The sequence below is a fragment of the Myotis daubentonii genome, chromosome 8 (genome assembly GCF_963259705.1).
Source record: "Myotis daubentonii chromosome 8, mMyoDau2.1, whole genome shotgun sequence".
NCBI classification, from domain to species: domain Eukaryota; kingdom Metazoa; phylum Chordata; class Mammalia; order Chiroptera; family Vespertilionidae; genus Myotis; species Myotis daubentonii.
Window position 1 is genome coordinate 81,122,602 of NC_081847.1, and position 25,521 is coordinate 81,148,122.

Genomic DNA, 25,521 nt, shown 5'->3' on the forward strand with positions numbered 1-25,521 from the left:
GGTATCTCTCCAAACCAGGAAGTCACTTTCACCTTTAATTTGCATGCTGCATTCATTTTCAGATTAGTCACGTGATTAATGAGCATGTTGGAAATTGTCCAGTTTTACCCACTCTGTCATGTTTGCCTTATTCTCACCACCAGACTCATTAACTCTACCAGCTGTTGTCAAGGGGTTTCACGCAGTATAAAATAGGCTTGTTCATTTGTTTCAGAAAACAATCATATCCACCGCAATTTAGGAATTGTTTCCCATTTGTGAGTGTCATTAATTGTCAAAAATGTGCATCAGCAAATATTTCCCATTACTACTTAGACCAAACCTTTCAACGAATCAATATTGAATATTTATCATACTCTAAACTTGTACTCCACAGCCTTCATCCCTAGTCTCTGAAAAAAACACTGCAGATTTGTAGGGAAATTCTCATAATGAGCAATTCATGTTGAACTTGAGTTAAGCTTTAGTCTTCTAATAGAAGAGAGTTAATGTAAAAATGACTTTATAATGAGGAAATGGAAGAGGTACCTTACTGTGTTCTCACCATCATATTTCATTGTTTTTGCTGCCTCTCATAACTTGATTGAACTTTGCAAATTTTCTATTCCTTGAACATTCAGTCATAATATGAAAATTAAGTTCTGGTTTTTTTTTTCTGCCTTTCACATCATCTCAATTTAATTGACATTTTTTTCCAGCTCATGCATAGTCTAAAAAGAAAACCATTGCATTTTTCTGGAACAATTTGTTAGGTTGGAATCATTAATAATAATCACAAACTCTTGAAAATAAAATGAAAGTGTTTCTTTTAAAAATGGTTAGAGTTTCAGTGGAAGTCAAGGCTGTATTTCTATTTCACAAAGGAAGAATACCCATTGGGCAGCTTGGTTCTGTATTTCTTATGGGTACACTAGCAGTTTAATTGAAAAACCTTAGGTTTTTTTAATTTCAAAATGCACCCATAGGCACACATACCAGAGCTCTAGGCTGTGGTGAAGTTTTATAGGAATTACATAGAAAAAAAAAATGCATGGGTAATTGTGCTGTCCTTGAGAAGTTTCCACATGTTCAACTTTACATAATTTGGTGAGAAAGGTGGTAGAACAATAATTGCTTTTCAAACAATATAATATTGTTTATATTGTTCCCAATATAATATTCTGGGTGCTGGGAACTGAGACAGATAAATCCTAGTTCCGTTCCTGTAATTAACAATGAAACAAAATATATGTCCAAGAAAAACAGCAGATATTGATAAGTATTATGCAGAAAATTGTATAAGGGTAGAGGGCTAGATTCTTAAGAGAAGACATTTAAGATGATAATTGAATGATGAAAAGAATTCAGCCAAGGGAATTACGTGAAAGAGTCTATGGGTGGATGAAACAACTTGTGGGTTATACCAGGGTCAGCATCAAGCTTGGTGTGCTCAAGGCATAGCATAAAGTTGATGTTGACTAGAGAATGATGAACAAGGAATAGAGTGGGGCAGGATGTAGTATGAGATCAGTGAGGCAGGCAAGAGTCGCATAATACAACCAAAGGTGCCAGCCAGTGTTCTTACTCAAGTGCAATACAAACCTAGAGACGGATAAGTCCCTCAGGCTGTGGAATGAAAGAGGGACCAGAGTGGGATAAGAAAAGAATGGAGGGTGGGGGGTGGAGATGGGGCATAAATTGCATAATCTTCCCCCAGTTCTTATTTTATTGTATCTCAAACAAATCTAGATTAAGAATTTTTGGTAAAGAAAAATAACATAAATTAAAACCAGGCAATGAGTTTTTAATCCTGAAAACAAACTATTCTTTTTTAAAAAATATATTTTATTGATTTTTTACAGAAAGGGAGAGAGATAGAGAGCCAGAAACATCGATGAGAGAGAAACATCGATCAGCCGCCTCCTGCATATCTCCTTATGCCCGCAACCAAGGCACATGCCCTTGATCAGAATCGAACTCAGGACCCTTCAGTCCGCAGGCCGATGCTCTATCCACTGAGCCAAACCGGTTTCGGCAGAAAACAAACTATTCTTAGGCCTAATTTAAGAACATTACATTCAACTCTACTGATATGAATTTATTCCTTTTATCTGCTCACTCCTTACTCCACACCCATAAACACCCCCCCTTTCCCTCTACTAACCCTAGAGTTCTTGCAGGGCCAGCTCCAGTATTATGTATCTAGTGCTTTTTGAGACTTCTCTAACTCAGAGAGGTCATTTTCCTTTCTGAAATTCTAGAAAATTTATTGTAAATGTCATTTCCTTGTACTGCTCAAAAGATAGAGTGTTAAGTGTTTCATATATCTTTTAACATGCTTTTGTGACTTAAAAAGGAGGCATTGATATTTTTATATTAAACTCAAGACTGCATGAGTTGCAGGTGGTAAAATACATATTTAGGGTCAGGAGGGCGTTTTGGTGCCCATGAAATTACTTCAGGGGGGAACTGTCTTTTCTTCCTGTGTTTGTGCTCAACTCTGTCCATAACCATGGCAGCATAGGAATTCAGCCCTGAGCAACACCAATTGTGAAAGGGGCTAATATTAAAATATAAGGTTCCTCAATGCTCATCATGTTTCTCCTTTTTATATGCTACGACCTAGAAATATAAATTACTTTGGACTGATCATTATTGTGTAAAGGTCAAGACTATTTGTTTAAAATTTACTGGATTGCAAAGCAATGGAAAAATACCTTATCGCCCTCAGAAAATGCTTTTCTTTTCTTTCTTTTTTTTTCTTTGCTTCTATGTATCAAAATCACAGCATTTTTCAAATGGGAACAGTGTTATCTATAGACGACCTCTTCAAAGATGCATTTTCAACTTGAATTGATGTACAATAGAGCTGTCTTGTTTAAAATATAAGTGATCGTTTACTCTTGAATATGTGTATACTATACTTCGGAGGACCTACAGGAAATTAATACATTTTCAGATTTCAGTTAAACTTATGGAAATACAAATGCTGGTGTCTTTGTCCTTCCCATTCCTGACTTTTTGAGTCTTATCCCTACTCACTTTATTGGTTTTGCTTTTTCTACTCCATCCTCCAAGGATAAGGTAACTAATTATATTTATTATGTGTTAGTTTATATATAGAAAAAAGTTAGCATATATTTACATGGTATAATATATACTAAAGTAATTTTTAAGTCAGGACTTTAGATAGTTTATAATATCATTCACATATTATCTCAATCAGTCTTTATCACAACCCTACATTTTGACAGCAGATTTTGTAACTGAAGAAACTCTGGTCCCAGAGGTTAAGTAATCTGCTAAAAACAATTTTTTTTAAAATCATCATATGAAGATGCTGCACACTCTAATATTATTGATTTTATTAATATTTTAGGAGTTCTAGCACACAAGCTCCAATGTTACTTTAGTGTAAGACATATAAAGGGTGAGAAAGCATTAGCACACATCATTTTTGTACCAAATACGTTTATCCAATCTGATCACCTATTTCATCTCCTTTGACTAGAATCCAAAGCCTTTCTTTAAGAGTGAACCTTTCCTGTGTGTACATTTGTGTACTATACACAATATAGTCATGATTTTAAAGACTGTAACATGACTAAAATGATGACTATTCAATTTGATAACTTTAAGTCTTATTTGAATGCATGATTCTGTACTTCGGTTTACAAACTCTTATGCTATTTTATGATTAACCACAATGGTCGGTTGGTTGGTTTTTAAAGCAAATTGAATATGCAAACTAGTTAGCCAGCTAGTGTGAATGTGTGTCATGAATATAAACATGTATCAATCATTTCCATTTTCCCTGTGATTTTTAGTGATATAGTGTCTAGGGACCAGGGCTAAGAATTATTGCTCTTGCAGTTCCTCATTCCGACTGGAGGAATGTTGAACTTTCATTATCCACTGACAGAATTTATTGCTCCTAGTGTTTGCAGATGAGCTCATAAAAGTAAAGCACAACTCTAACAAAAGAACATGTGATTATTTGGGGCTAAGGCAGCAGGAATATTTTGGTAGACTGGTATATTTTGGTATGAAACATTCCTGTAACATAACTGTTTTATTCTGCATTATCTGGACCCAAAGCATTGGTACTATAAGAGTGACCAACTGTATAATCAATTATTCCACTGGAATTTTTGGTATTTAATGCTGTAGACTTGAAAACTAGATAAATAACTGTATTAAAATTGCAGATGAATAAGAAAAGGATAAACTGACTTTGACAAGAGAACCCAAGATCCTTTCTTTTGAATACCTTTCATAAGCTGGGCCCTTTTTGTTTTCTTCAAGATTCATCAGCTCTAAGCTAGATATATAAAACGCTGCCATAATTGAGCCATTAAGTTTCTCCTGAGGACTAACAATAAAATATCTAAATTCATTCACCTGATACAAATTGAGTTTCTTCAAAGTTCCATTACCAGGAAAGGCACTGGGATTTTGAATGCAAAGATGTTCATGAAAAAACAATAATCATGTTCAGGAAGACTGGCTGACTCATGTTTGATGGGAATGTCAGGGGACTTAGGCCTTGAAGAGCTGATACTTTCAATGAGTTCTGAAGTAAGAATTGATGCTAACTAAGCAGGGCAAAGAGGATGGAGGTAGAGGTAGAGGTAGAGGGGAAGCAGGGCATAAGAACATACTTTATACTCATAGATCACTTTGTGGAGGAGCATGATGGAGGCAGGAAAGGCATTGAGACTTAGCACAAAAAAATATAGTATTGCTTAAGGGCAGCGAGATGAAGGAGAGAGTGATGCCCAGTTAGGCTTAAAAGCTTGACAAAGAGCAGCCCAAGTACAACCTAGTTGGATGTATTAATTTTTTTTTTTTTTGCCGAATTGCCTAGGAAATTCACTGATAGGACTGAATGTTCATACTCCCCGCCCCCCTTTCATACCTTGAAACCATAATCCCAATGTGATGGTATTTAGAGGTGGGGCCTTTTGGAAGTAATTAGGCCATGAGGGTGGAGACCTCATAAATGGAATTAGTGCCCCTTATAAGAAGGGGCTGAGGAGCTAGCTTGCTCTCTTTCCACAATGTGAGGACACAGCAAAAAAAAAAAAAAAAAGTGGGGGAGGGGGTCACATGTAAGCTAGGAGGAGGCCATTTACCATGAACCTGAACATGCTGGCACCCTGATGTCAGGCATCCAGGACTGAGAAATGTGAGAAATAAGCTTTTGTTGTTTAAAACCACCTAGTTTGTGGTAATTTTTTTCTAGCAGCCAGAAAGATTAAGACAGTCATTGAAGAATCTTAATCAGAAAGAGAATATGTGTGCGTGTCTATGTTTGTGTATTTGTGTTGTGTGAATGTATGTGAAGATATGATCATATTTGAATTATCAGAAGATCATTCTGAAGACTTTGATTTTAATACGGAGTGTGTAAAGGTCTGCCCCAAACATTTAGAATTTCAGAGGGAAGGTGAGGGTGGGTGGGAAGAGATTAACCAAAAGACTTGTATGCATATATGCATAACCCATGGACATAGGCAATAGTGTGGTAAAGGCCTGGGGTGGGGGTGGGGCTTGCTAGAAGGGGTCAATGGGGAATAAAAAAATTATATCCTAATAAATAAAAATCCAGGGGCCATCACGACCTAAACGACCAGACAGATGACTGAACACCAGCTAGGGTCCCAGCCGGCGCGGTGGGAGTCAGCCCTGGGTCCCCGCTGGCGCGGTGGAGACAGGGAGCTCTGGGCCCCAGGTTTGAAGGCTGGCCACACTCCCAATCATGGGAGACCCAGAGTTCCACTGTACCCCAGCCATGGCCCAGAGCTCCCTTCCCCGCCATGCCCTGGTGGGAGGGAGCTCTGAGCCCCGGCTGGGGTGCTGTGTCAACAGGGAGCTCTGGGCCCCAGGGAACTGGAGCCATGCTATAATTGGACTGGTATCTGGGTCCCTCCTTCCCGCCCACAGGCTCTGGGGAACCAGAGCCATGCTGCAATCTGGGAATCTTGGTCCCTACCCCTGGCCCACAGGCTCCGGGTACCGGAGCCATGCTGCGATGGGACTGGACCCTACCCGAGGGGTCCTGGATTGTGAGAGCATGCAGGCTGGGCTGAGAGACCGCCTCAAGTGCATGAATTTTTGTGCACCTGGCCTCTAGTATATATACAATACTTTGAACAATAAAGATAAAAAAAAAGGTAAACAGGTTTTTAAAAATATAATAACAATTTCCTAACTTTGCCAAAAAAGAGACTTTTAGTGGATTAAAAACTTTGAGCAATACCTGAAGGAATAAAGAAAGGGGAAGTGGGAATAAAAGTAAATATATATATAATCATGGTGAATAGAAAACACAAAATAGGATAGCAGGAATGAGTCTATATATACCACTAAACAAAGAAAACATGTATTAGACTAAAAATGGATTAGACTAATCTATTAAGAAGAAGAAGAAATCTAATTAAGGTGGAAAATTCTCATAGATGTTACTTATATAGATAGCAATAGAACATTCAATAACCTGCACAGTGCCATAGAATAAACAAAAATTAACTATTTTTACAGCTATATGCAATAACATGGATAAATTTCACAAACATAATGGTGAATGTAAGGGACCAGATGCAGAATAATATAGACTGAACTATTTCATTTGCATAAGTATTACAAAATGGTCAAAACTATACTAAATGCTTCAGGATGTTTGCTTCATTTTAACACTATTAAGAAAAGCAAAGACAATCTGGGGTTGTAGAGAGTGCAGTTTTTGGTAGGTGACATGACAGGTGCTTCTGAGATGCTGATAATGTACACTGTTTTGGCTGTGTGCTAGTTATATGAGCTGTTACTGTGTGATAAATTAGTGAGCAGTGCTTCTCATTTTGTATACACTCTGTATGTCATATTTCATATCTAAAATGTTCAGATAACCAAAAATGAGGTATAATATTTCATTCATTTGGCAAAGAATTTTTTTAAATGTAAATATTAAGTGTTGGAAAAGCTATAAAAATTACATCATGTGCTGTCATGGAATTTTATATGTCTCCTCAGAGGGTAATTTTGTAAATTTTATTAAAATGTAAAATTCATATGCCTTATAACCTAGCAATTACACTTATCAGTGTGTACCCTATAGAAACACATGTTTTAGCCTAAGGAGGATATCTATTGCAGTATTGTTTACATAAGAGAGAAACCAGAAATAAATAAGTTGTCCATCCTTAGGAAATTTTTAAAATTAATTATCCATAGGTCATCCAATTAACCTAGAAATAACTATAATAAAATTGTATATGAAAACAAATATGATATATGTATAATATAGCATAAAATGGTATATATTAACTAACTAGATTGAGGTATCCCTTTATGGGAGGGAATTAGGGCACATCCGTAATACTGTCAACAATAAAAAAATAATTTAAAAATGAGTGAATAGGAGTTTGGAAAATGCAAATAACCAGCATATACAACTCTTTAAAAGAATTAGAGTGAAGAGAGGATAGAGATAAAAGCATAACTCAATGGAAATATACAACTTGAAAAATTAATATAGTTGGGATAAGGCTAACATATATAACACATGCCAACATATTAAAAGTTTAAGGCCACATCACCAACCACATACTGATCATTATAGCCCTGGCTTTTCTTACAATGGTCCGCTATGGTCTCATATAGCCACTGGTGAGAATCTTTCAATTAGTTCATTTGGTTCTGATTAAGGAAGGTTTCACTCTTCCTAGATGCATGACATATACAGAGGTGGACAAAAGTAGGTTTACAGTTGTCAGTATGCAAAACATATTTAAGAAAACTATTGTAAAAATCATAACCTGCATGTCTTTTTCCATAGGACCTTAAAAAAAAGAAATAGATCTTTTTTAAAAAAATCTTTATTGTTGAAAGTATTACATACTTTCCCCTTTTCCCCATTGACCCCTTCTAGCCCGCCCTTAACCCCCACCCCTGGCCTTCACCATCCTATTGTCTGAGTCCATGGGTTATGCATATATGCATACAAATTCTTTGATTGACTTTTTAAAATGCTACTATCTAGCTTCTTAATAAAAACAGAATGAGGTTTTTCTTTAATATATAAAATATTCAGATAGCCACGTAAGCACAAAGATGAATCTATTCAGGGCATGATTCTAACCCAAATAACTTGGCAAATAATTTTGACCTTCATAGATAAAATACATGTCTGGAGAATTTAATTACTGTTATTATCACATGACTAATCAAATAAAATATTTAGAACTGTCTTTTAATAGAAAAATAGTTGCTCATATCGGTTTGGTGCTTGATAGTTTTCAAATTGATTTTCCACATAGCTAATTTTAGCTTCCATCTATCTTTGTCCCAGTGAGAATGCACACCCTGGGACTGTCTTAATCAAAGAAAGCAAATTGTAGAACATGGACATATGTATGACATGTTCATTTCATTATTTACATGAATCAAACTTACCTAAATGTCTCTCTCCATGTCTTCATTTCATGCTGAGTAAATGCATGCTGATATGGACAACTTTGATATGAAATGTCAAAGAGCTGACCTCTTTATTCTCCAGAAATCATTTCAACATAGTAGTTAAAATTACACTAGTTAAATGAAAAGTATTAAGCAGAATCAGCCATGGCTAATGACAAAGATTCACTTTGAAGAGGCCATAAATTAGGAGGCAGTAGTTAAATGCTCCAACTTTGGGTCAAATAAATATGGATTTAGATTCTAGTTCAACAAATTTGTAAACATATGACACTGGGTAAATTAATCTAAATACCACTAAAAAATTGAAAATACCAAGAAGTATGTTATAGTTCTACAGGATTTCCTATGTGGAATATTTTACATTGTCCTTTTTAAAAAATCCAACACATGCATAAATTAGGGGAAGTAAATGTAAATTTTGTTAGCTCTTTTAAGATATGTTTAAAATAATTTTATCTCATATATTGCATCTATCAGCAATAATGGCCATTTTTTAGTACATACCAGTATGAATATTTTTCCCCTCATTCTAATTGCTATGCAAGATTGCTCATTAAGAGCCAATAGAGTACTTACAATGTCTTTAAAAATTAACTACTAAAAAGAGACAAAGTATAACTATCAGGTATTTGACTTCATACTAAGTGCCCACTTATAATCATTGAATAAGCATAGAAAATGTTGAGAAGTTCTTCTATTGTAGGCACACTATTGTCCTCAAGGGCACCTATATCTAGAATTGGTATATGTCTCTAGCTGTTTAGTTTGACCAAAGATAATTTTATTTTATTTATTATTTTTAAATCCTCATGCAAGGATATATTTTTATTTATTTTAGAGAGAGAGGAAGGGAGAGAGGAACATCAATGTGAGAAACATCGATAAGTTGTCTCCAATACATGCCCTGACTGACGTGCAACCTAGGTATGTGCCCTGACCAGGAATCCAACACACAACCTTTCAGTATATGGGATGATGCTCCATCCAACTGAGCCACATCAGCCAGGGCAACCACAGATAATTTTAATTAGCTAATGAATATAGTCAACATCACAGATGGTTAACTGAATGTTTCCATGGTTATGGTACTATCTGAAAACTCTATTAAATGAATAGCTATAAGAACATTGCTGTTTTTACAGATATGGCATTTTATTCTTTTCCTGTTGAGCTAGTTACAGTTCTTACCAATTGCTCAGGAAGAATATAAATCTTTCACATGAGTGTATTATGCAGTATTCATGGCTAGTAAGTGAAATGGGAGGTCTGAATCACTGAACAAGGAAAAGCATTCATGGCTGAATCAATTACAAGAGTATGTGTTCCTTGAAAATAGGCTATGTAGGCACTGCTTGAAAATTGTTGGTCATATGAATTTCTGGGCACTGTGGGTACTGAATAAATGTATGGCCAAGTAAATTCATAAAGTGATCACCGATTACTGTACTGTTTGTCAAAGCAGTCTTGTGGGGGTTGTTTTTGTTTGTTTGTTTTCTTCTGCAAGAAAAGCAACCCAAAGAAACTATTGAATAAATCCTTACGGCCAGTTTACTCTAATCAGATTGTGTGCTATACTTACATAATGACCTGAAATCATCCTAATGCAACCAGAAAAAGAGACAATTGGACTCCAGATAAAGACATATAATCAGCTCTTAAGAATGATGAAATAAAATTAAGCAGGGAAGATCAATAAGAAACATATTTCTGCCTAATTTTATGTGCTATTTATTCCTGTGCCTTGTACAATGCCTGGATCATCGTAGCTTCCCAAAAATTTTGTTTATGAATTAATATTGAATGAAGAGGCTCAGCCAGGTTTGCTCAGTGGTTAAGCATCAGTCTATGAACCAAGATGTTACCAGGTCAATTCCCCATCAGGGCACATGCCCTGGTTCCAGGCTGGATCCCCAGTAGGGGTCTTGTAGGAGACAGCCAATCAATGTTTCTATCTATTCCCTTCCCTTCCCCTCTCTCTAAAATCAATAAAAACATATTTTAAAAATATATTAAATAGAGAGGAAGAAGCAGGAGATGAGAATAAAAATAGAAAGCAGAAGACATAATAATGTATGCATGCATAGTGCTTTTAATTTTTCAAGGAAAGTTTCTTTTGGTAACTATTTTAGGTTAAGAAATAGCCATTAATATAATAGGGAATTTCTACAAAAGAACACTAACTAGCAAACATTTGATAATTGCCTTCTAGGACTCAAAAATTAACTGTAGCAAAATCTAAAAATGGTAAATATTTTGCTAGAAATATTTTTTCACCCAGTTTTTTTATTCAACAAATATTTATTCAGCACTACAATATGCCGGGCATTCTGAAAAGGTCTGGGGAAACACTAGTGAATTATATATTGGGGGTTCCTACTCTCATGACTCTTTATTTAAACGTATAATTAACTAAATAATTATTTAATTACATAAAGATAAATGATATTAAGAAAATATTCAAGGTTCTGGCAGAATGCATGAAAGAGGTCTTATTTTGGGAAGCCAAAAGGGGCTTTCTTTTATTTATTTTTATTTTTCAATTACAATTTGCATTCAATATCATTCTGTATGAATTTCAGATGCGCAGCAAGGTGGTTAGAAAGTCATATACTTTACAAAGTGGCCCCATGATGCTTCAAGTACCCACCTGGCCCCGTACATAGCTATCACAATATTATTGGCTATATTCCCTATACTGTAATCTTCATCTCTGTGACTATTCTATGACTACCAATTTATACTGCTCAATACTGTCATGTTTTTCATGCAGTCCTCCTATACTCCCAACTGTCCGTCTCTTGTCTGTTTCTATTTGGTTTGTTTATTTTGTTTTAGATTCCACATATACGTAAAATCATATGGTATTTGTCTTTCTCTGTCTGACTTATTTCACTGATAACACTACTCTCAAAGGGACTTTTTGAGGAAGTAATATTTAAGCTGAAATTTGGTCGAAGTACAAATTAAACAGGCAAAATGGAGGGTGGAGAGGTAAAGAGCATTCAGAGTTACAATAGGTGCAAAAATGTCCTAAGGCAGAAAGGGGCTTGGCTAGTTTGTGAATCTAAAAGAAGGCAGATGTAGTTGAAGCCACCCAAAAGGGGTGGTGGCCAGCAAGTGTGAAAATGAAAGTAACAAGACCCTGAGAATTTTCACTATATTTTTAGAATTTTATTCTGTTAACATTGGGAACTGTTTAGCAGTGCAAATTTGTGTGTATACAGATATTTCTGGACCCTGTGTAAAAACCAATTAGAAAAACCAGTCCAAACTGGAAATGGAGGTGGCTTAGAATAAGAAGGCAGGAGAAATTAGGGGAAGTTGGGGACAGATTCAAGATATTTTTAGATGGTAGAAACAACAAAGTTTGATGAATGACGTAATATAGAAGTTGAAATAGCTATCAAGGACTTCTCTTGAGTTTCTGGCATGAGATCCTGGTAAATTAAGGGCTTTACCATGATAAAGAATCCTGAAGGAAGTAAAGTCTCATAGGGATAACCAGTTATTACTTAAAGTCGGGGCATGTTCACTTTTGTCTGCCTTGGATCTACCTAAATGTGAAAGTTAAGTAGGCTGCCAGCAATATTCATTTTTATCTCAGAGAAAAGTACAGAACTATCTCTATCTAAACCCTTAGCTGGTCCTATACACTCTTTAAAGATCTGGCAAATCTTTCCCTTCCTCTTCCCAACCTGCACATTGTGTCATTTATTTCATCCTTAGGACTTCCGGTTCCCCAAATTTTCCATCTTAGTTACATGTTGCATTGTCCTACTTGGGTGCCTATATTTTTTGTTCTTCTGAGAATATCTATTCTTACTTCCTCTTCACTTGCCTAATTCCTATGCATCCTTCAAAACTCAGTGCAGAGGACATCTATTCTACATGTACTTCATGTCCCTTCAGGTCATGCAAGATGTGCCTTCATTGTCCTCCTTCAGCCTCTTGTGCTTTTTTTTCCAGTGAACACATCACATGGTCTTGTATACTTATTAATTTTCCAAACCAACCTGAAGTGTATTGAAGTCACAGATTGTGTTTTTATCTTTATGTATCTGGTGTGTAGCATGGGAACTAGCACATAGTAGGTGAATGTAAAGTTTCATAGGTTTGTGAAGGAAGGGGGCAACAATAACGGTTTGAGAAGAGTGAGAGATAAACACCAATTACACACATGATGTAATCAAAGTTATAATGCTCTGTAACTGAGAAGTAACGCACATCCTTCATGGTTCAGAATTTTTCATCAAGTATTAGTGCTCATCAAGTAATACTCAGAACATGCTATTTGAGATCATACCTTGTTTCCTTCCGTATTAATTTGCCAAGTGGAGTGACCTGGTTTTATATGCTTACTTTCTACGTTTGCATTCATTTGATTATCAGTGAACATGAACAGAAATAATTCTCAATGAAAGAAGGTATTAATAAATAATAATTTGAATTAAATATGTAGTCCACAAATTAGAACCTGGGGAATAGGACACCATATTCTATAGCAGAAAATATCAACACCTTGAAATCTAATTCATATTAAATTAGAATTATATACAATAAGATTTCTAATTTCAAGCAAGTTACAATATGATTAAAAGGATATAGCAAAACAAACTTCTCTCGGTCATTGTCTCAAAGGTCTTTAAGAAGTCCAAACTTCTCTGAAAATTCTTCCCAAAGAATCTTGAATTCTAGACTAGAGAGCCAGAATTTCTTAGCTTTTAAAACATATAGGAAGCTGTGAACCTAAATCACAGTAAATAAAGCTTAAGAGAGGGTCACTAAACTGTCTCTCCATTCTTTCAAAACTCCTTAACAATTTGCTTCTTTCTTATAGTAATAACTGACTTCAAAGATATGAATATTTGTATATTTATTTTAAGTCCTCTTCCTGCAATAAAAATGCCTCAAAGGCTAATTTAGTTCTAGAGGATAAACAGATTCCTTTGTAAATACCAGGCATTTAAATATTGTTTGCTAATTGAATTGCATAAAATGCTTACCACTAATGATTTACTGTTAATTAAAAATGACATGTGTGTTTATTAGTATGAAAGGTTGGACATCAAGGCCTTTGGTCAATTTTTTTTTATTTCCATAATTATTTTACTATAGAAAAAGCAAAGTGTACTTAACACAATTTTTAATACTTAGAAATAGGATATTTTAAAGATTAAATTAAACCTTGAATTTATTCATATTTAATACCTTTAGCATGAACTTAATTTAATTTTTAAGTGACATTTCATCACACGGAATAATAGAATGAACACCTTTCAATATTCCCTTCGTAGGTATTTTCTGTGGATTTGCAGGAGCTAGACCCATTGGTTACTGACTAAAAATGTTGCTCCTACTTAAGGGGAGCAATTACTTCTTTGGTAAGAATATTGGTACCAGATGATATGCCTAATTCTTCTCAAGGCTAAAGGGAAACTATATTTTTTGAATTTATGTAGATTTGAAAGAAAAATAATTGTAAGCTGAATCTAGAGAGATAATAAAACCATACAAATCTTTCAAAGATTTCAGAGAAAAACTATTCAAAGTCTCACTCAGTAGGATGACAAACAAATCTGAACAGGAATTGAAAAATAGTGATTTATTATATAAATCATGAAATAAGTATCCTTGATAGGTGTATTCTTCTCTAATTTGTATTATTTTCAAAATGTAGTAATAGGAAATTCCTCTTGAGGGGCCATTAAGTCAGCCATACTGAGTTATAGTTATGTAGCTTGAGCAGGAGAAAAGTAAGTTATTTGGGACTTTCACATTCCTGAAACAGGATACCAATGGAAAATTGTTAACCTCTATTTCCATCAGAGATGCCAAGAAATGAAATGATGGGAAAATAGAATTTAAGGTAATCAAGTGCTCTGTCTCCATTTTCAAACTTCTTCTAAAGCTATTTTACCTAGAGCTATGTTAAGATATGACTTCAGCCCTTTGTGAGTATGGAATCTCAAGTGATAGATGTGCCTCATGGATATCTAAAGGAATCATCATTATATTCTTCTTCTTTATTCCTCTTGAAGGAGATATTTATGTGTATTCACATATATTGCCCTATGCAAGCCATTGACATGAGAGTCTAGTGAGCAAAAGGTAGGATTTTGAAATACCAGTGCATATAAAGCTTAAACAATGATGGAAAATGATGAACAGAGTGATTTGTGATTTCATAAATGATATAGTTGAATTTTCCAACACAATAAAAGATTCAGAGCATTTGCCCAGAGATTTCTTGTCTTCTATAAATCATAATAGGTATGCAAAGTTATCAACATTCCAGAATTGAGATAATAAGAAAATGGATTTAGAGGATTATCAAACATGGGCTGTAGCTAATCGCTTCTAAAACTTTACAAAGTGATTATTTTTGCTTCAGAAACAAAAGTCAACTCTTTGAGGAAGTGCTTCCTGATGAACAGCATATTAATTGCTTGCACTTAAATTTTACTAATTCAGTTCAACTGATGAAGAGGTCTTGCTAAATCATGGGACATTTTAAAATGAGTACATTTCATTTATTTCAGTAGTAGTATTCAAGCAAATATCCTGGAAGATTTGCAGGAAGATATACAAGATAATTATTTACATACACAGTAAGACTTTGAATTAAAATTGCTAAATGAGGATCACACCCATTGTAAGGGTAGGAGATATTCAGACCAACTAAAGTAAAAGGGTGAAAGGGTGAAGAGTAGTCAAAGGAACTCACAAACTAAACCATGAGGGGTCCAGAAGCTATTTGTTTTTCTATGCCATGACATAATGCTTGGTATGTGTTCAATACCAATGCGTTTCTAGAAAAAGAATTCTATGACAGATTGTGCTTGGAAATTTTCACCTGATTCTTTAAAGTGGCTCTTTGAATGATTAGTAAAGCAGTTTTCAGACATATTTTCTGCTTTGATTGAGGAAGAAAAGGTGTTCCCAATTGCGATGTTCCTGCACTTGATGTGATAAAAAGAAAATTGCATGGAAGAATGAAACATGACTGGATTTTTTTAATCTAACAATAATTTGACTCTTTGGGTCTCAGTTTCCTCATCTGCAAAATGAGGAGGGTAAACAAAATTACATCTATACCTCGAGTTCTTTCCAAATGCACCATTAGCGTGGTAAACTACTTGTGTACTACAAGATCTAGACACTGATAAAGTGAGAAAATGACCAAATAAAAAGCACACAACCATATCAGTTTTATTATCCAGAGCACAGTTTTTTAAATGCAGTAGATATCCATTAGTGGATTCTGAAATCAAAATAAAGTTAATGTATTCCAACCATCATTTATCAAAAAGAAATGGAATAGAATGGAAAAGATGAGAATGCATGGCAAGAAGTAAAGACAAATATTGTTTCTTGAAGCTATAATTTTGGTGGCTTACATATTATATATTAATGTGTGTATGTGCTGAGTCATGGTATAAAATATATTTCTTATTCTCCACTGATATCAACAATATTTGTAAGCCATTTATTTAGAGTATCTTTATTTGAGCTAAAGGAGGAAAGAATGTTTTACTCACCAATAGTGGGATCATGGTAATCAGGAAACTGATGGCTAATAAACTGCATTGTCATTGCTGGAAAAAAAAATAAATTCAATTTAATAAAAATTCACCAATTCTTCAATATGATAGTCACCATGGTACTCCCATCAATTTGTTAATAGGTCCTAGTGAGCAATTTATTTCTGAGGGTGACTAATTACACAACATTACCACAAAAATGATGATAATAAGAGAAAGTTCTTTAAGAAAAAAGTGTATCTACAGTGAAAAACAATGCCAGATAATTCTCTGGAATAAATATGTCCAAATTTGAAGTGTATTTCAACAAATCTTGCACTGAAGTAAAAATATGGCTCTTTTTAATAAATATATTTTTAAATTGATTTCAGAGAGAAAGGAGGAGGGAGAGAGAAACATCAATGATGAGAGAGAGAGTCATTGATCAACTGCCTTCTGCATGCCCCACACTGGGGATTGAGCCTGCAACCCAGGTATTTGTCCTGACAGGGAATGGACCATGTATGACCTCCTGGTTCATAGGTCGATGCTCAACCACTGAGCCATGTCAGCTGGGAAAAATAAGGCTCTTGATATAATAGGAATATAAACCAGATGTAGAATCTTCTTGGCTTGTTCTGGTTAAACAGTTGGTATTAGTTATAGATCTTTTTTTAATATATATGTGTATATATATATATATATATATATATATATATATATATATATATATATATATGTAATTGATATTTTACAGCGAGGGAGAGGGATAGAAAGTTAGAAACATCAATCAGCTGCCTCCTGCACACCCCCCACTGGGGATATGCCCAAAACCAAGGTACATGCCCTTGACTGGAATTGAACCTGGGACCCTTCAGTCCACAGGCCGACGCTCTATCCACTGAGCCAAACCGGTCAGGGCAGTTATAGATCTTTTTACTAAAGATCTTATACATTTTCTGGGACTTAGCTTCCGCATCTTTAAAACAAAAACATCTCTGAAGTCTGTATTAGTTATTAAGTACTAGAGGTCTAGTGCACGAAATTCGTGCGGGGGCGGGGGGGGCGGTGTCCCCTCATCCCAGCCTGTACCCTCTCCAATCCAGGACCCATAGGGGGATGTCTGACTGCCAGTTGAGGCCCAGGATCGGGCCTCAACCGGCAGTCAGACATCCCTCTCACAATCCGGGACCACTGGCTCCTAACTGCTCACCTGCCTGCCTGCCTCTTACTACCCCCCACCCCTTGCTGGCCTGATCACCCTCAACTGCCACCCTGCCAGCCTTGTCACCCATCACTGCCCCCTCCTGCTTGCTTGGTCACCGCCAACTGCCCCCTTCTGCTTGCCTGGTCACCCCACACAGCCTGCTGCTCAGTCATTTGGTAGGCCCTCACTAACCCCCCTGCTGGCCTGGTCGCCCCACGCAGCCTGTTGGGTCATCCATCATCCATTCAGTTATTTTGGTTGTGACAATCACTTAGGCATATATATATATATATATATATATATATATATATATATATATAATCTCTAGCTGTTCACAGTTGGAAGTGTTTAAGTCACTTTTATTTTGCCTAATTCATGTTATTTAGAACATTTTATTTATTTTCATTACTTTTTTGGTATATCCTCTAAATTCTCCACATTCTTCTTAAATATATACATTTATGATACATTTTCAATGTTGTATTTTTTGGAAAGTTCCCTTGTGTAAAATTTCATTACTAGGAGATAAGGGCATTCTGAAGTAAAGAAACAAACTTGGAAATAAGTTAGTATATAATAGTTCTCTTCCTTTTAGTGAGAGAGAGAGAGAGAGAGAGAGAGCGAGAGAAGGACTCTCTCCTTAACCAAACTTGAGTCAGGCTCCTCTAAACCTTCCTCTGAACAAGGTCTTGACTTTAGGTTCTGTGTTCATCTCTGCTTCACCCAGTTTAGCAAGAATCCCACTGAGTCAGGTTAGAGTGAATTCCCCACCCTAGATATCTCATCACCAGTGGTATCATTCCCCAATCTCCCTTTAGTGTCCTCTGTTTACCTGGCCTACCTTCAGGAAGTATCCTACTAAGTCCAATTAACCAGAATTCCTCCTACACCTGTTATTTCCTCTTAGTAATTTTCCATCCACTGACCCCCAGCCTGCCTCTTGGCTTTAAATTCCCAGTGGTCCCTGCTGCAGTTGGAACTGAGACCAGTTCTAGATTGAGTTCTCTTTCCCCCATTGCAATAGTTCCTATTTAAGTATAATTTGAATGTTTTAATTACTGTCCAGCTGTGATTTTCCTTAACAAGCTAGTAATGATCCACATCTCTGCACCAATGGCACACTACTAGATCAACACATTGAAATTCTTGATAGTCATGGACGCTACCAAGAAGGGTTAGAAAACATTGTGTATAATTATGGGCTAAGTTAATTACCATAAGCTTAGGAAAGCATTTGGAAGGCTGAAGAAGTTTGGAGCACACTTAAGGAAAATAAATAAGCATTTTACTAACTGATAAATATATTTTACATTAGACTTCAGAATCACACAACTAATATCAGAAATAAATGAATCAAAGATCTACCTGTTATACTTATTTATAAGAACACCTAGCATACATTTAGATGATGACTTTGTGCTTTAATGGAAACCTGCTGCTTATTGTATAATTGAAAAAGCCCTTCAATTCTCAAATCTTCTGATCTACCACTGAGACAAAACCAACGAAGAGAGAGCCAGCTGAGCCTTGTTCCAGAACTTCAAAGATAATTTTAGAAACTTTGATTTGTAAGAGTTTCTTTTGTGTTTTTACAAAGCGGATGCCTGATAGGACATCTCAGGACCATTTCTTTTTCCAGAGATATCATGTAAAACAAACCAGTTTTTAAAAATCTCTCCTAAATATCTATAAAGTTAATGATAAGACTTCTGCTAAATATGAGCAACCTAACTGAAGACTAACTTTTATTCATTTTGTGATGTATAGGCTTACATCCTTGAAATTTTTAAAATAAAGCATTTTTTAAGTTTTGCTGAGCACCTCAAAAAGGTATTACAAAAGATCATACTTGTTTAAAACTTTTTAAGTTATAGCAATCAACAGAGTGGAAATCTCTGTATAATTTTATAGATTTAAAAATTAATTCTCTACCTAAGAATATGTCTGAAGTGATCGGTAAGATGACTTAAAAAAATTTTAGGTCAACTTTGTGGCCATCACAAAAAATCTGGGGTAAGAAATAGTGATAGGAGTTTTGTCATGCTCCATGCATGTAAATGCTTTTCTTTATGTCTGTTTGTCCTTCATTGTCTTTATGGATACAGAGAAAGTGCAGAGAGAAATACAAGTAGAGAAGGCATTCATAGATTAGAAGATAGTCATAGATTTGAGTCATGTACTGTAATTTTAACAAAACTAATTAGGGATGAAAATAAAAGATATTTGATGGACTCAGCCTCTGCCTTTTCAATTTCTAAAAGTATTACAGTTAGTGCATGACCCTTGTTAACAAACAGGAATACTATTTACCCCTACCAAAATGAGCATTTACTTAACATTTAAGCTGCAGATAATATCAGGAAAAACCTGATGGATTTTATATCTAAGGCCTTTCTCCTTTATTAGTGGCCATACCCTATGTAAATGTAGTGCTTTCCCAGACCTTATAAAATATTCATTAAATGCATACAATAAATAATGGGCAATTGCATCTTCAATGTTCATACAAAAGTAGTGTTGAGAGATTACATACACTCATTTTTTAAAGCAAACCCATTTTGATTGAACTCTTCTTTTTCATGCATATGCTTTTTTATTTAAATTTCCATTTCATTATTCAGATATTCTGATAATTTACTATTTCATTGTAAAGTTTAATTTAAACCAACTGCTTCTTGTTTTGCATAATTCAGTATTAAACCATCAAATTTACCTATGTGAAAAATTTGACAATATTATACATCACCCTCCTTGGAATGTCAGTGGTATTTGTCCAGGAGCTGAGACTTCAGTTATGAAAAAGGAAAATTATAGATAGAAAGGAGTTATTTTCTACACAATTTTTAAAATGTTAAAATATTGTATAAAATCATACTACTTTATTTTTACACTCCTACCCTCCCCTCTCCCCCAAAAGAAAAAGAAGAAATTTGATATTTAAGGAAAGTATTAAACTGAAGTAATCTGGAGAATATAATATACAAAGAGATAGAGGTTGGCAAGCCATTGCTTTCCCTTAGGGGCTTGAAGGCCTGTCAGTGGAGTAGGACAGATGCGATGTGAGTCTGGTCACTAAGATTTCGTCCCATTCCTCACTTGGTTTGTGGTGGTACCTTAATGAAATTACTTAAACTCTATGTGGGTTCTGTTGTCTGTAAATCAGGAGGAGGAAGGAAAGACAGAGCTGCATTCAGATTAAGCATTCTGCAACACCTCTTCCTTCCTTCATCTCATTATCCTCAACATCTTCACTAATTCATTATCCAATTAGGATCTGTTATCTCTGTTCTAATTCTCTCTTCTCTTTAGTCCTTCTTTTCTATCCACCCTGGATTTCTGGGAGTTTTTCACAACTTTCCAGCCATGACACTTCCAAAGGTGCTGGTGCTGTTCCCACTGCTGGAATGCCCTTCCCCCAGATAACTGCCTCTTTCAGAATATTATTTCCATGTGACCTCCTTTGGGAGGTGTTCTTTCATCACTGAATTGTAATTGAAACCTATTCCTCCTCACGAGCACTCCCCATTCCTGTCATTCACTCATTCATTTATTCTTTCCTTCACCTATTCAAAAGCATTTATTATGTGCCAGATCCTCTTTATGTGCTTAGAACATGCCAGTGAACAAAATGGACCTCTGCCCTCTAGATGCTTACATTCTAGAATATGGTGGGAATTCGAGAGGGAAACTCACACACACTCACATACACACACATAATGGGCACATATTTACATACACACTAATAGCAGCTTAGCCCAGCCAGCAAGGCTCAGTGGCTGAGCATCGACCTATGAACCAGGAGTTGTCACAGTTGGATTCCTGGTCAGGACACATGCCTGAGTTGCAGGCTCAATCTTTAGTGTGAGGTGTGCAGGAGGCAGCTGATCAGTTATTCTTTCTTATCATTGATGTTTCTGTCTCTCTCCTTCTCCCTCCCTCTCTGAAATCAATAAAATATGTCTCTTTTAAAAATAGCAGCTTAGATGGTGAAAATCGTCATAAAAAAGTAGTATTATTAAAGAATAATTATTAAAAAATAAAGAAATGTTACATTAGGTTGAAGTTGTATGGGTAAAAATGAACAAATATACAATTTTGAGGCAGAATATGAAAAATAGCATATTTGCCACTGTCAAAGAACTTATTCATGTCGTTGTAAAAGGATAATATTGAGTATTATGTTACTATGTATTTTATGTCTCAATGAATATATTTATAAAACTACAACATTTTATTTAAAACAGTATCATTTAAAATAAGCTGAGAATTATATCCTTCTAATGAGTTTAAATTTAGGATGAAATTTTTAGATACCAACCTTATCATGTGTAAGTTGGTTTCCCAATCTTTTGAAATTACTTTAAAGAACAATTTAACAAAAATGTTTTTAAAACCATGCATTTCCTGGCTGGCATGGCTCAGTGGTTGAGCATCAAACTATGAACCAGGAGGTCATGGTTTGATTCCCCATGCCTGGGTTGTGGGCTTGATCCCCAGTAGGGGGCATGCAGAAGGCAGCCAATCAATGATTCTCACTCATCATTGAGGTTTTCATCTCTCTCTCTCCTTCTCCCTTTCTCTCTCTGAAATCAATAAAAATATATTTAAAAAAATACCCATGCATTAACTTGATCTGTGTTATAGATCTATCAAGGAAACAAACTGGTGGGGTCATAGGCCTCAAAAACCAGATACTTTCCATTGTGTTACTTGCTTCTTAGTAATTTCTCTTTCTTAACTAAAAATGTGTGCTCTTCATGAATGAAACATGGACAGTTGCTAAATAATAAATACCATAGAAAAGTGGAAAATATTTATTCCTTCAACTAATAGAGGAATTAATAAATATAATATTATCTCTTGACTTATAATGTAAACTCAGGTAAAAATATTTGATAGTGGTTTTTTTTCCCCTACCAGCACTAACATTTATAAACATTTTCTAAGATGCACTGAGCAGAAATAGTCTCATGAGAAGTTATAGCCTGCGATATTTAGCAAGGAAGGCTCTTCACCTTGTTGAGAACCTTGAGTGAGATGAAGTGGCCCCCAACCTGGAATGCTTCCAAATAGAAATGATAAAATCATTTTCAGTTCAAGGTAATAGGGAGGTACTAAGAATGGTGATAGAATGGGATCTTCATGGAGTTTGGCAAAAACATCCGAAGACCCCTCCTTCATCCTTTTTGCAGCTTTTAGTCCTAAATAGGTTGAACTTTTGTATAGACAGAAAAAATGCTGAATCTGGAATTAGGTCAAAGTAATCCTAATCTCTACTCTAATGCTGCCATCCTTTTTTTCTATGTAATGCATTTCTAACGTGAATGTGGTTCTACTCTGTTTTCTCTCAGGACATTGAAGAATCCAGCAATGGTGGTTTGGTGGCTTCTAACTCAAAACTAAAATTCAACTTATTTATGTCAGGATGCATGGGGCTCAGCAACCCAGGCCAAAGCCAAACCTGTGCCTCCAAGAGTTGAATTCTCTCCACCCATTATTTTCCTTGAACAGAAACATTATGTGTAGATATAGGAAGAGGCTGGTTTAAAAAAGGGTTGAGACTTGAGGGCTGAGAGATAGATCAGAAAATGGTGCTGCTTGTTTGGAGAATGGCGCTAGACCAGGGAGGAGGATGGAAAATGCAATGCTCACAGCTCTCCATTAGTTGAGGGTTTTCCTTCCTCTTTTTCTCCCCATAAACCCTCTGCTAACAGAAAGAAATGATGCTTTCTAGGACATTAAAAATTCTATTCTTCTTCACCGAATGATTTCAAGGATGATTGATGGGACACAAAAAGAAATGAAGGATATTAAAACTCAATATTACCAGTCATTACTTATTTGCTCTTTGTTGACAGTTTATTTTGTACTCAATGAAACAAAGAAGAAAAATAGACATTTTCACCAATAATTTCTCAAGTATTTTATCATTTACGATAAAACCCATCTCCCTACGTAAATAAAACACTGTTGATACTCTGCAAACATTTACTACCATAGGTAAATGTATCTTTTTATTTATCTCCCCTTTTAGAGTATAATAATTAATGGAGCCAATTACTGGCGTCTCATTGATGTGAATGGCTGATGATAACCAGAAAGAGTCCCAAAGTGCTCAATTTTAGAATGTATTTAATTTGCCAGGGAAGTTGTAATAGACATGAATCTTAAGTCTGTATTAGAATTTATATTCTTATTCTTTTCTGAGACAGCTATCCCAAAATATGATACAATATGAATATTTTAAGCTGAACAAATTTGAAAAATGGCCGGTGTGGGAAGGACTCTGAATTCTGCAGACTCACCTAAGGCAGATCAGAAGACCCTCATGTGAGAGCTGACCTCTCTATGCACAGAGGAAAGGAGCACCTTTATGTTCAAAGAGGGATGCTGAGAGGAATATGAATAATCAGGCCTTACTGAGCACCCTAGCTACTAGTTTACTACCCTTATCTCATATTCTTTTTTCGTATCACATTTTCCATGACTTTTCACACTTCATCAAAACTACTATAAAAATAATAAGACTTAACCACATCTTCAGGTCTTCATTTCATTGTGAAGGTTCCAGTGTCATGCAAAACTTACATTACATAAATTGGTATGCTTTCTATTATTAATCTGTCCTTTGTCAGTCCAACTTACAGGGCATCAGCTTGAAAAGCTAAGATGGGTAGAGGAAGAGATTTTTCATCTGCTACACTAGTCAGCTGACTCCCAAACCAAAAGGCCAGTGAAGGACATGAACAGTGTTCTACTCCATTAAATCTCTTCTATACTGTTTGGTATTTCCCATTTAGGGCCTTGTGCTTTGAGTGATTCTGGATTCCTGGGTGCCCTAAAATCATTCAACTAAATGTATGGTGAATTGGGGGGAAAATGTTTGAGTCTAGAATATACAGCCTGATTAATTGGTTAGGGTTGTGTTCTGTCATTTGTTCTTCTAATACAGACTACTAATATAGCAGTCCAACTCTCTGGAGTGAGTGTAAATTGATTTATAAAGAGACTAGAGGCCCGATGCACAAAAATTTGTGCACTCGGGGGGGAGGGGGGGTCCCTCAGCCCGGCCTGTGCCCTATCGCAGTCTGGGACCCCTCGGGAGATAACGACCTGCTGGCTTAGGCCTGCTCCAGGGTGGCAGAGGGCAGGCCCAATCCCTAGGTGCAGCCTCTGGTCGGGCTCAGAGCAGGGCCGATTGGGGAGTTGGGGCGCCACCCCCTGTCATGCACAGAGCAGGGCGGATTAGGAGGTTGCGATGCCACCCTCAGTCACGCTCAGGGTAGGACTGATTGGGGGGTTGGGGCACCGCCCCCTGTCACACTCAAGGCAGGGTCTATAGGGAGGTTGTGGCGCCACCCCCTGTCACGCACAGAGCAGGGCCCATTAGGGGGTTGGGGCGCTGCCCCCTGTCATGCACAGAGCAGGGCCCATCAGGGGGGTTGGGGCTCTATACCCTGTCATGCACAGAGCAGGGTTGATCAGGGGGTTGGGGAGCTCCCCCCTGTCATGTACTGAGAAGGGTCGATCAGGGGGTTGGGGAGCTCCCCACTGTCACTCACAGAGCAGGGCCCATCAGGGGGGTTGGGGAGCTCCCCCCTGTCACCCACAGAGCAGGTCCCATCGGGGGGTTGAAGAGCTCCCCCCTGTCACTCACAGAGTAGGGGCGATAGGGGAGTTGGCGCACTGCCCCCTGTCACACACAGAGCAGGGCGGATCAGGGGGTCGGGGTGCCGCCCTCTATCACCCACAGAGCAGGGCCGATCATGGGGTTGGGGCACCGCCACTGTCACACTCAAGGCAGGGCCAATGGGGAGGTTATAGCTCTACCCCGTCACACACAGAGCAGGGCCCGCGGGGGGTCGGGGGGTTGGGGCGATGCACCCTGTCACACACAGAGCTGCAGGGCGATCAGGGGGTTGGGGAGCTCCCCTGTATCAGGCACAGAGCAGGGCTGATCAGGAGTTTGGGGTGCCTTCCCCTGTCTGGAACAGAGCAGGGCCGATAGGGAGGTTGTGGCCCCACCTCCTGTGACACACAGAGCCGCAGGGCAATCAGGGGGTTTGGGCACTGCCCCCTGTCATGCTGATCCCGGTGCCGCGAGGCCTCGCGGCTCCGCTGATCCCAGTGCTGGGAGGTATATTACCCTTTTACTATATAGGATAGAGGCCTGGTGCACGTGTGGGGGCTGGCTGGTTTGCCCTGAAGGGTGTCCTGGATCAGGGTGGGTGTCCCCACTGGGGTGCCTGGCCAGCCTGGGTGAGGGGATGATGGCTGTTTGCAGCTGGTCACATACCCTTCATGGTGGGGGTCCCCACTGGGGTGCCTGGCCAGCCT

General features: G+C 37.0%; 1 protein-coding gene across 1 annotated transcript in view; it reads right to left on the reverse strand.

Moving 5' to 3' along the window:
- The window catches only part of RIT2 (Ras like without CAAX 2), a 250,155-nt gene that overhangs the window by 171,843 nt on the left and 52,791 nt on the right, over nt 1-25,521 (reverse strand). Inside the window, exon 2 of the mRNA XM_059704925.1 lies at nt 15,996-16,052. Within this exon, the coding sequence (XP_059560908.1) occupies nt 15,996-16,052 (57 nt within the window). The remainder of the gene's footprint in view (nt 1-15,995; nt 16,053-25,521) is intronic.